General features: G+C 44.5%; 2 protein-coding genes and 1 long non-coding RNA gene across 7 annotated transcripts in view; 1 reads left to right on the forward strand and 2 right to left on the reverse strand.

Moving 5' to 3' along the window:
* LOC138411188 (uncharacterized) overlaps positions 1-1,193 on the reverse strand; it is a 5,970-nt gene extending 4,777 nt beyond the window's left edge. Inside the window, exon 1 of the long non-coding RNA XR_011243845.1 lies at positions 1,070-1,193. This is a non-coding gene — a long non-coding RNA (uncharacterized lncRNA). The remainder of the gene's footprint in view (positions 1-1,069) is intronic.
* LOC109647469 (calpain-2 catalytic subunit-like) lies at positions 1,086-10,905 on the forward strand. Its single transcript, XM_069530437.1, has 22 exons — positions 1,086-1,179; positions 1,213-1,460; positions 2,058-2,127; positions 2,905-3,026; positions 3,259-3,392; positions 4,246-4,414; positions 4,626-4,709; positions 5,088-5,173; positions 5,568-5,642; positions 5,732-5,892; positions 5,983-6,152; positions 6,521-6,532; positions 6,650-6,861; positions 6,959-6,995; positions 7,215-7,280; positions 7,356-7,413; positions 7,487-7,551; positions 7,961-8,029; positions 8,116-8,194; positions 8,520-8,636; positions 10,595-10,653; positions 10,732-10,905. The coding sequence occupies exons 2-22, from the start codon at positions 1,224-1,226 to the stop codon at positions 10,753-10,755; spliced, it is 2,106 nt and encodes a 701-aa protein (XP_069386538.1). The 5' UTR covers positions 1,086-1,179; positions 1,213-1,223; the 3' UTR covers positions 10,756-10,905.
* Positions 10,893-12,500, reverse strand: part of aars2 (alanyl-tRNA synthetase 2, mitochondrial (putative)) — an 8,664-nt gene continuing 7,056 nt past the window's right edge. For 4 of the 5 annotated variants that reach the window (XM_069530418.1, XM_069530417.1, XM_069530419.1 and 1 more), the window contains 6 exons: positions 12,432-12,500; positions 12,227-12,352; positions 11,936-12,046; positions 11,576-11,659; positions 11,326-11,439; positions 10,893-11,217 (listed from right to left, as the gene is read on the reverse strand). The exon at positions 12,432-12,500 is cut by the window's right edge and continues 40 nt beyond it. In XM_069530418.1, the coding sequence (XP_069386519.1) occupies positions 11,050-11,217; positions 11,326-11,439; positions 11,576-11,659; positions 11,936-12,046; positions 12,227-12,352; positions 12,432-12,500 (672 nt within the window). In that variant the 3' untranslated portion in view covers positions 10,893-11,049. Of the gene's footprint in view, positions 11,218-11,325; positions 11,440-11,575; positions 11,660-11,935; positions 12,047-12,226; positions 12,366-12,431 lie in introns of all 5 variants that reach the window. The other variant, XR_011243844.1, reaches the window with a different exon arrangement.

Consider the following 12,500-nt stretch of genomic DNA (forward strand, 5'->3'; position numbering starts at 1 on the left):
CAGGTTTAACTAAAACAGAACCAACAACAGAGTTACCATGGTAACTATTTGTGAACAGTGTGACACAGGTCAAAGGTTACATGTGAACAAACAGCAAAAGTTCACACTGTTATTAAAAATCATTCACAAATAAAGAGTTCACCCTAAAGTCAGTTACGAGTTTATGTTGCATAAAAACATCTGCAAATATAACGTCATGTAAATATTATGTTATGTAAATATAATGTTATATAAATATAATGTCATGTAAATATAATGTTATGTAAATATAATGTCATGTAAATATAATGTTATATAAATATAATGTCATGTAAATATTATGTTATGTAAATATAATGTTATATAAATATAATGTCATGTAAATATAATGTTATGTAAATATAATGTATAACGTCATGTAAATATAATGTTATGTAAATATAATGTCTTGTAAATATAACGTTATGTAAATATAATGTATAACGTCATGTAAATATAATGTTATGTAAATATAATGTCTTGTAAATATAATGTTATGTAAATATAATGTCTTGTAAATATAACGTTATGTAAATATAATGTATAACGTCATGTAAATATAATGTTATGTAAATATAATGTATAATGTCATGTAAATATAACGTCATGTAAATATAATGTTATGTAAATATAATGTTATGTAAATATAACGTCATGTAAATATAACGTCATGTAAATATAATGTCATGTAAATATAATGTTATGTAAATATAACGTTATGTAAATATAATGTATAACGTCATGTAAATATAATGTCATGTAAATATAATGTTATGTAAATATAATGTCTTGTAAATATAATGTTATGTAAATATAATGTTATGTAATGTGAACATAATGTATTGTAAATACGTTGTATTGTAAATAGAAGGTAAGGTAACGTGAATGTAAAGTAATATAATGTAAACATGATGTAATACATACAATGTCCGTATAAAGTCATTTGATTTCATGTAAAAGACGAAAACATAAACTAACGTGTTTCTTCATTAACGCTCAGTAACTGAGCAGCACTGGGCTTTTATTTTGAAGGCATCAGAGGAAGCCTTACCTGTTCGTTCAGTGTGGGTGGACCCGCCCTAGCTGGCATCAAACCTGTGAACTCTCCAGATCAGATCCAGACTCAGAACCTCCAGGATCCAGACTCAGGATCCAGACTCAGGATCCAGACTCAGGATCCAGACTCAGACCCAGGACCCAGCACCATGGCGGGCATCGCCTCCACACTGCAGAAGCGCCGGGACCATGACCGGGGCATCGGGACCCACAGCCAGGCGCTGAGGTACCTGAACCAGGACTACGAGTCTCTGCGGCAGCAGTGCTTCGAGTCCGGACACTTGTTCCAGGACGAGTCGTTCCCGGCTCTGCCCTCCTCCCTGGGCTTCAAGGAACTGGGCGCTGGATCCTACAAGACCCGGGGGGTGACCTGGAAGAGACCGACGGTCAGTTGATCCTAAAGTAAAACTCTATCTTCTTCTGCTGAGTATTTAAGAATTATTCAAACCTCCTTCTACACGTTTGTTCAAATAAATAAAGTGCAAATAAATAAATCCAGTTCTTTTAGAGTTTGAAGTTTTGATCAGAGATAGAATCAGATCAGATAAATGAAATCATCTGTAAACACCTGTTTCCTGTTTGAAGAGGACTCAGGTGAGTGGTGACAGGTTTATCAGGTTAACATGGGGGAGGGGGGGAGGAGGGGGGAGAGAGAGAGAGAGAGGGGGGGGATATATGAAATATAGAATTATTCCCGTTTTATATAAAACCTATAGATTGAATCGTGTTCGACTCGGAGTCACTGAACCAGACTTTCTTCTTTAACCTGAGTTGGTTGAACCAGTGTGGTGGAACAGGCTCCGCCCTCAGGACTGACCTCAGGATTTGAATCTCGTGAATAATCAACTTGTTGAAATTCAACTTTAGTTTGATAAAAACAGTGTAGGTGTTTTCAGCCCTGGGTTCTGTCTGCAGGTTCCTGCGTCAGGTACAACAGGCCCCTCCAGGACTTGATGAACTGTTGTGTGTCTCTTTCTGTGCAGGAGCTGACCTCTGACCCCGAGTTCATCGTGTCTGGAGCGTCCAGGACCGACATCTGTCAGGGAGCTCTGGGTGAGAACGTAGATCTGATCTCAGCCTCTCAACATCTTAGTGATGACATCGTTTCAAAGACAGTTTAGAGGGTCAGGGGTCAGGGGTCAGGGGTCAGGTCAGTGATGTCCTCACAGCTTCAGAAAAACAAACGTGTGAGTGTGATGAAACTCAAAATGATCTGATTGGTTGATCAGCTGTTTAAGTGATTGAAGATGAATCAGTTGATAGTGATGAGGGATGTGTTCACTGTCATCAGGTGTGTGAGTCGTGTGTAGTTTACTGTGAAGACCTGATTACAGACGTTACCTTGACTTGACCAAACTACGAGGGGAGTCTGAGGAAAACTGACACTGAAATGTCGGACTCTGCTCGATGCACTTGAATGTCTCTATGACTAGTACGGTCAACAAAGAGCTGGAAACTTCCACTGAGGTGTGTGTGTGTGTGTGTGTGTGTGTGTGTGTGTGTGTGTGTGTGTGTGTGTGTGTGTGTGTGTGTGTTGACAGTTGCAGTGAGGGCGTTGGCATTGGCGGTGTGTTGCCTTGACAACTGAAACTGTAAACAAACGATGTTTCTCCTTCAGAGGGAAACAGGAAGCACAGTGTAGCCAATCACAGAACAGGTCACTGAACGATTCCTTTCAGATGGTTTAACACTGATGGTGTGTTCAATGTTTAATGACGTCTGTGTTCTAACAGCTCATGAACAGGAGAAACCAAACTCCCATGATCCTTTTCACAGCCTCTGTGTTCTGCCAGAGCTTTTAGCCCCGCCTCTTGTCTGTCTGTCATCCAGGTGACTGCTGGCTGCTCGCCGCCATCGCCTCTCTGACTCTGAACGAGGAAGTTCTGGCTCGAGTAGTTCCACACGGACAGAGCTTCCAAGAGGGAGAGTATGCTGGAATCTTCCACTTCCAGGTACATAAGTACACACAACTGTGAAAAGTAAAAGTACTCAGGATATAAGTACTCAGGATACAAGTACTCAGATATAAGTACTCAGGATACAAGTACTCAGATACAAGTACTCAGGATACAGATCGGATGGTGTTTGAACTGTTTAGTGGTTGTTGGTACAAAGACATGTTGACGGCTCTGAAACCAGAACCTGATCCTTACGAGTCCTGTTTCTGTGTATGTGTGTGTTCAGTTCTGGCAGTTCGGGGAGTGGGTGGACGTGGTGATTGACGACCGTCTGCCCGTCAAAGACGACGAGCTGATGTTCGTCCACTCGGCGGAGGGGAGGGAGTTCTGGAGCGCTCTGCTGGAGAAGGCCTACGCCAAGTAAGTAAAGGAGTCTGGAGATTAGCTGAGGTCTGATGACGTCCCTTCCAGTCGCTCTGCTCGGCTCTGAATCTTTTTATAGAGACATCATCATCACATTCACATCCATCCATTGACTTCTGCTGTTTACCGCCATCTGATCCAACTCACCACCAGGTGGTGATCAGTCGGTTCTACTCTCGTGACCCGAGTGTCATGAACAGGCCACAGATGTGATTTCTGATACGACCACAAGGTCAATCACTGATTGTTTGCCTAAGGTGTTCAGGTACCAAGTACACTTATGACCCACCTTACGTTCACACACGGTGTTTGTCCAATAAGAAGACACCAGATCCAGATCAGGCTCCTCCAGGTTACTCAGTTGTCTTCAAGTGGATCCCTCTCAGTCTTTAATACACACAGCAGCACTCGGCCTGGGACTTGTGAGTTCCCCACTCCCACCTGGCGTCTATCACCCGGGGCCGACAAGTGGATTGTTGTTCCTCACACGGCAGCTCAGGCTCCTCCCCGACAAGAAGGGCGACATTCCACGTCTGGAGAGCTAGTCTGCGATGTCGAGGGGGGGGCTCCCACCTCTACCCTCCCCCGCAAATCATCACAAAAAAATTAGATCTGAAAATAAAACATCACAGAGAAAAAGATGCTGATCACTCGTTCACCTGTTCAGGTGTGAGTTACTACATGTCGTCCAACCCCCGCCCTGCAATCTTTACATTTAATTATAGAGGGAGAGTCAGAGAGAACCACACCCTCCTGCACACACACACACACACACACACACACACACACACACACACACACACACACACACACAGCAGTTCTCAGGTATGGGTGTGTGATGTCACTTCAGGGTGAACGGATGTTACGAGGCTCTGTCTGGAGGAGCGACCACCGAGGGCTTCGAGGATTTCACCGGAGGCATCGCTGAAAGCCACGACCTGAACCGACCGGATCCACATCTGTTCCACATCATCCAAAAAGCTTTGGACCGAGGGTCACTGCTCGGCTGCTCCATCGACGTGAGGCCACTGTTCTAAACATGTTGTGTATTAAACTACAGGCATGTGATGAGGACGTTATCAGGGACAGTGTCAAACACAACGTCTCGTTAATGTTGACGTGTTCGAGTTTTCTACAAAACAGAACTTTGTGTGTATGTGTGTGTGTGTGTGTGTGTGTGTGTGTGTGTGTGTGTGTTCATCGTTATGTGGCAAAATACATTTCTTTCAGATCACGAGTTCGTCCGACTCAGAGGCAGTTACCTCTCAGAAGCTGGTGAAAGGCCACGCCTACTCATTGACAGGTGCAGCTGAGGTGAGAGAGCGTGTGTGTTTAATTTCCCATGAGCATTAGCAGCTTGAGCTCCTGGTGTTCGTCAGCAAAGTTCAGAGGAGTTATCCAATCAACGGTGACATGTAGATGAGTAATGTCAAAGTGTTTTCACAGTTTTTATTTAATTAACATTTTGTTGTTTTTTGTGTGATCTGAACGATCAGAAGATGGGCGGGGCTTCTTCTTCTTCTTTGTTGGGTTTAATGACCAACAAAGGGCGGGGCTTTTACTCTACTGGCTCTTCAGTTTTATCGATGTCTGTTGTTGTTTCTGTCTCTGTGTCACGTGACCTGAGCGCTCTGGAAGGATCATTGTTTTTATTATCAGGTCACGTTACTCTCTGTGTGTGATTGGCTGCAGGTGGATTACCGTGGTGACAAGGAAAAGCTGATCAGGGTCAGGAATCCCTGGGGTCAAGTGGAGTGGACCGGAGCCTGGAGTGATGAGTAGGTAGCATGACAGGCAACATGTGAAGTACTGCAACTGTAACATACTACATGAAAACAACATGTGACATATCGAAGCTTCAGTTTCCCAGCAGCACCTGAATGAGTCACTGAGTCACCTGAGCAGGTGTCATGTTCACACCTGCAGCTTCTTTTGTCCCTTGGCCCCTCCCTGTTGTCCTCAGCTGGGTGGAGACTGATGCTCTACAAACACCACAGATGACTGACAGACTCATTTCACTGGTGCCTCCTAGTGGCTGAGGCTGACATTTCAGCTGCTTCTATTTGTCAGTTCAGCTGCATTATGGGAACTGCAGTTCCAAACATCGAGGGGGGGGGGGGGCACTGTCTCTAAAACCTCTTGTTGTCGTCTAACTGTTTTCACCTCCAACAGTTCGATGAATTGGCGTTACGTCAGCGACGAGGACAGAGAGCGTCTGAGCCATCGCTCAGAGGACGGAGAATTCTGGTAAAAGTTTTCTCTGTTTTTCTTCAAACTACCTGAATCTTGTCATCAGGTTCTGTGAGTGAGGAGAAACCCTGTGTTCTGTCTTGCAGGATGTCTTACACTGACTTCCTGCGACATTACTCCCGGGTGGAGATCTGTAACCTGACGCCTGACGCTCTGAGTGACGAGGGCATCTCCAAGTGGGCTCTGTCCAAGTTCGAGGGCAGCTGGAGGAGAGGATCCACTGCCGGAGGCTGCAGGAATTATCCAGGTGAGATCCTGTCAGACCAAGAGCAGGTCACATAATAATCATCTAACAGCGTCCTGCAGGACCTTCTGACCCTTTGCTTTGTGGCCACAGACACTTTTTGGACAAACCCTCAGTTTGTCATCAAGCTGGATGAGGAGGACGACGACCCTGATGATGGCGAGGCCGGCTGCAGCTTTGTGGTCGGTCTGATCCAGAAGAACCGCAGACGCAGGAGGAAGATGGGAGAGGACATGCACACGATTGGTTATGCCATCTACGAGGTGAGGACACGTTTCTGGATGTTGTTGTTTGACAGATCGGAGCAATGACTCCGTACGAGCAGTTTGGCTTCAAGGACAAATTCTGATTCAGCAACAAAACTTTGATTCGTCCAGTTCTGAGAGAACTGACGGCCGTGAGAGAGGGAGTGTAGCAAGCTAACAGTTAGCATGTGTGCAGTCAGGAAACAGCAGCCACAGGTTCTGACAGGTGATTGGTTGACACCTCTCTCGTTTCACACCTGTTGAGTGTGAGGTGGACGTGGGCAGCAGCCAATGAAAGAGCAGCAGAAGTTAGGGAGGTGTCAGATACAAGACGTGAGGTGACTGGACTCAGAGTTTGACGTGTGTGTTTGTTTCTTGTGTTTCAGGTTCCTGACGAGGTACTGATCATCTCCGACACGTCACATTCCAATTCTTCTGAGTCGGTTTCTCGTCTTCCTTTTGTTTCTCTGTGAAATGTTCTGTGATGTGAAGCCGCCTCCTTGTGTCTCTGTCAGTTCGCTGGTCAGAGGACCGTGCACCTCAACAAGAACTTCTTCCTGCGCCACGCCTCCACCGCTCGCTCCGAAACCTTCATCAACCAGCGAGAAGTCTGCAGCCGCTTCTGTCTGCCGCCCGGAGAGTATCTGATCGTCCCATCCACGTTTGATCCCAACAACAACGGAGACTTCTGCGTCCGTGTCTTCTCTGAGAAACAGGCCGACTTTCAGTAGGTTCCCCCTGGGGTGGGGGGGTGGCAGCATCTGGTGGCTGTTAGAGGAACTGCAGATGCTGAGTTAATCTGTGACTGTTCTGTTTTCCTGCAGAGAGTTGGACGACCCCATCGAGTCCAGAGTGAAGAAGGTGAGAGAGGCTTTGAGAACGTCAGGAAAAACTTTCCTTCACAGAAGTAACAAACAAAAAGATTCCAAAAAACATCAATTGAGAAAAATAGCTCATTATTTGAGTTTTCCTGAAAAAGTTTGTGTTTCAAGATTTAGTTTCCTCTGAATAAAAAAATCATCTTTATACAAATATCGTGTCATCACATGTGACCATGATCTTAACTCCCTGTGTCGTCAGGTGGAGCTGGACGAGGACGATGTGGACGATCGGTTCAGGAGTCTGTTCGGACAGCTGGCGGGGGGGGTGAGCTGCCGATGATCGTGTTGTTTCAGAATATGCTGTTTGACATTTACGTGACGAAACGTCTCTCCGCCACAGGACTGTGAGATCAGCGCCTTCGAGCTGCAGAGGATCCTCAACAAAGTGGTGACAAAACGTAAGACTGAGCCTCAGACTCAGCTTGTTCCCGTCGACAGTGAAATAACCGTCAGTGTGTTTGTGTCCGACAGGATCTGACATCCAGACCAGCGGCTTCAGCCTCACAACGTGTCGCAACATGGTCAACCTGCTGGATGTATCCTTCCACCGCAGAAAATAAACCCACACCAAAGCACAAAGTTAGCTCTTCACATGTGATGTAACTGATTTTAATTTATTAAAATCATTTATTTATATATATATATATATATATATATATAATCAATATAACTGTCTTATGAACTTATGATATAGATTTTATTTGTTTATATATATATATTACTAAAATACTTAATACAGAGACAAAACTATGAACATAACTTCAGTGTGTGACACGTCATGTCGGCTGCAGCGCAGCTTGAACTGAGCTCAACAGTGAAACTGATCAAACTGTTCAGGTGTCAGATGTCATTTTTCATTCCACCACCAGGAGGAGTCAGAGTCCAGTAAGAACTTTCAAAATGTCATTAACAGTCTACGCTTCACTTCCTGAACGCTTGCTGCAGAAAGACGGCAGCGGGAAACTGGGTCTGGTTGAGTTCAAAATTCTGTGGACGAAGATCGAAAACTTTCTGGTGAGTTGTGTTGTGTGTTCTGACCTTTGACCTGAGTGAGATGACACGTAACATGTCACGGTAACTCACCTATCGTCCTGTGACAGAACATTTACAGAGAAAAGGACGTGGACCAGACAGGGACCATGAGCTCCACAGAGATGAGAGTTGCTGTGGAGGAAGCAGGTAAAGAAGCTGACGTCTTCTACGTGTACATACATGTAGCTCCTCGTTTTCTTCCGTCACGTGTTAAACTTCAGTTTATGTCTGAAAAAAGCTTCAGACGTTTACAACATACGATGAGTCAATGTTTCCATGGGGATTCATTTGGAAAAAGTTTCACAAGCTTAAAGATTTCAAATCAAATGAGTTTTAATCTTACAAATAACATGAAGCTGTAACAGGAAGTAAAGACTGAAGAAGAAGATAAACAGGAAGTTAAACAAAAGAGAATTACATGATCCAGACGTGTGGTTCACATACATGACCTCTGACCTTCTGTGTTCTCCAGGGTTCAGTCTGAATAATCCTCTTCATCAGGTCCTCGTGGCTCGTTACAGTGAACAAGATCTCACCATCGACTTCGACAACTTCGTCAGCTGTATGGTTCGTCTGGAGATCATGTTCGGTAGGACCTCATGAACCTCAAACATCCTCATGAACCACAACAAACATCCTCATGAACCACAAACATCCTCATGAATCACAAACATCCTCATGAATCACAAACATCCTCATGAACCACAACAAACATCCTCATGAACCACAACAAACATCCTCATGAACCTCAAACATCCTCATGAACCACAACAAACATCCTCATGAACCACAAACATCCTCATGAACCTCAAACATCCTCATGAATCACAAACATCCTCATGAACCACAACAAACACCCTCATGAACCTCAACAAACATCCTCATGAACCTCAACAAACACCCTCATGAACCACAACAAACATCCTCATGAACCACAAACATCCTCATGAACCTCAAACATCCTCATGAACCTCAAACATCCTCATGAACCACAACAAACATCCTCATGAACCACAAACATCCTCATGAACCTCAAACATCCTCATGAACCTCAAACATCCTCATGAACCTCAACAAACACCCTCATGAACCTCAAACATCCTCATGAACCTCAAACATCCTCATGAACCTCAACAAACATCCTCATGAATCACAAACATCCTCATGAACCACAACAAACATCCTCATGAACCACAACAAACATCCTCATGAACCACAACAAACATCCTCATGAACCTCAAACATCCTCATGAACCACAAACATCCTCATGAACCACAAACATCCTCATGAACCACAACAAACATCCTCATGAACCACAACAAACATCCTCATGAACCACAACAAACATCCTCATGAACCACAACAAACATCCTCATGAACCACAAACATCCTCATGAACCTCAAACATCCTCATGAACCTCAACAAACATCCTCATGAACCACAACAAACATCCTCATGAACCACAAACATCCTCATGAACCACAAACATCCTCATGAATCACAAACATCCTCATGAACCACAACAAACACCCTCATGAACCTCAACAAACACCCTCATGAACCTCAAACATCCTCATGAACCTCAACAAACACCCTCATGAACCTCAAACATCCTCATGAACCTCAAACATCCTCATGAACCTCAAACATCCTCATGAACCTCAACAAACATCCTCATGAATCACAAACATCCTCATGAACCACAACAAACATCCTCATGAACCACAACAAACATCCTCATGAACCTCAAACATCCTCATGAACCACAACAAACATCCTCATGAACCACAAACATCCTCATGAACCACAAACATCCTCATGAACCACAAACATCCTCATGAACCTCAAACATCCTCATGAACCACAACAAACATCCTCATGAACCACAAACATCCTCATGAATCACAAACATCCTCATGAACCACAACAAACATCCTCATGAATCACAAACATCCTCATGAACCACAACAAACATCCTCATGAACCACAACAAACATCCTCATGAACCACAACAAACATCCTCATGAACCACAACAAACATCCTCATGAACCACAAACATCCTCATGAACCACAAACATCCTCATGAATCACAAACATCCTCATGAACCACAAACATCCTCATGAACCACAAACATCCTCATGAACCACAAACATCCTCATGAACCACAACAAACATCCTCATGAACCACAAACATCCTCATGAACCACAAACATCCTCATGAACCACAAACATCCTCATGAATCACAAACATCCTCATGAACCACAACAAACATCCTCATGAACCACAAACATCCTCATGAACCACAAACATCCTCATGAATCACAAACATCCTCATGAACCACAACAAACATCCTCATGAACCTCAAACATCCTCATGAACCACAAACATCCTCATGAACCTCAAACATCCTCATGAATCACAAACATCCTCATGAACCACAACAAACATCCTCATGAACCACAACAAACATCCTCATGAACCACAAACATCCTCATGAACCTCAACAACCTGATGAATCATGATTTCAATGTTTTCTCTCAGACACGTTCAACACGATGGACAAAGATAACTCAGGAACCATCGAGCTGAGCATTCTGGAGGTGAGAAGGTTTTTTTCTTCAGTGATTATAACAAATATGTCTGAAAGTCAGTTGTGACGTTGATGTGTTTTCCTGCAGTGGCTGAACGTGTCTATGCTCTGAAGAACCAGGACCCGTCTGATTCAGGACGTTCAGACCTGCACGGACACGTTTGAATAAATATAATCTGATCACGTTTTAATGAGAAACTAATGAGCTCGTTAAACAATTATTAATCAATGAATTCAGAATAAAGAGAATTTTAAAACAGAATCTGTGTTTTTATTTCTTTTAAAACAAAGAAACATTCAAATCAATAAAATGTCCATTTAAATAACGATCTAAGTTAAATAGTGGGCTGGTGTTGAATCCTCCACCAGGAGGCGCTGTGACTTCATGTCACCTCTCTTCAAGACATCATCGTTGTGTTTTGTGTCGGGCAAACTCCTCTGCCCACCTCAGAGCCTCTGTGATGTCACTGCTGCTTCCTGTTCCCTTGGCAACCACTGCTGTGCCCCCAGCACTCCCCCCGAGGTGCTGACACAGCGCCAGCGCCCAATCAGAGGCCGGGAGAGAGTTCGCATCCTGAGGAGGGAAGAACACATTTACACAAACCAACCCGAGATGTTAATGACATGGCGGTGAGGCGAACACAGAAGAATTGAATGGAGCTGACCGGTGAGTCGAGGTTACCTTGGGAACCTGACAGGCACAGAGAACCTTCCCAGAATGCCTCTGGTGAGCGAGCAGCATCACGTAACTGAGAGGAGAAACGGCGCTCACCTGGTTCACCGTCTTCATCAAAACCTGGAATTTGTATTCATTTTACCTTCTCCACTTTGGTTAAAATATTTTTCTGATTCATAACAACAGTTCGTTACAGAGCAACCAATCAGCACAGTGCTGTCTGGGAGGCGGAGCTACAGGGACATCAGGTTCTCACCGACAGAGAGTCCGTCTCCAACGAGTCCACCAGCAGAACCTTCCTGCCGTTCTTCTCCAGCAGGGCCTGAGCATTACCTGCAGCCTGAGCAAAGCATGATGGGAAAACAGAATAGAATCACCATCCTGTGGTCGTACAGCTCTGTCCACCATGACCACTCAACTCTCATCACCTCATTTATGAGTTCAACTGAGCGTTTGTATCAAATCTGAAGAAATTCCCTCTTGATATTATGTAAAGAACGTTTAGCCTCTGGCCACGTTCACTAGTGTGAAGACAAAAACCTCAGGGACAACAGGTCATCGGTTAGAACAGGCGGTTCAGGTGTGACTGAGGCGTCACTCAGGTGTGAGCGCTCACCTCTCTGGTCTCCAGCCTCCTGACGGCCGTGTTGCTGCTCCTCTGCAGAGCTCTGAGTCGATGCTGCAGTTCTCTGCGCTGCCACTGGGGGATGGGTGTGGTATCTACAGTCTGACAGAAACAGCAAATTGATCCATGGCTGCGTTCAAATCCTCCATTTTGCTTTTGAACCTTTTTTAACTGAGTGAAATGACCTGAAGTGTTTCTACAGCCGCCATGAGAAGAACTTGTCTAATTCTCTAAATGATGAGGAAACCACAGTACGCAGTGCATTCTGGGTAGGATACCTACATCAGAGAGGACTCCAACCTCCTTGGCGAGGCGCTGGGCAGAGTCAAGATGGGAGTGGGCGGAGTCTGTTAGTCTGGCTGCCAGAGAATCCACATCCTCAGACAAAACCTGACCCGCCTCCCGAGCCTGGACACAACCACTTTACATTTTTTTCAGACTTTAACCTTTCTAACATCGAGAGCAGACAGGATGTGATGTCACTGACCCTTGTTGCTTCCTGTCCCGTCACAGCGATGATGCGACTGATTCCTTTGACCATCTGTCTTTCAGAGAC

Source organism: Paralichthys olivaceus, chromosome 8 (genome assembly GCF_024713975.1).
Source record: "Paralichthys olivaceus isolate ysfri-2021 chromosome 8, ASM2471397v2, whole genome shotgun sequence".
In the NCBI taxonomy this organism is placed as follows: domain Eukaryota; kingdom Metazoa; phylum Chordata; class Actinopteri; order Pleuronectiformes; family Paralichthyidae; genus Paralichthys; species Paralichthys olivaceus.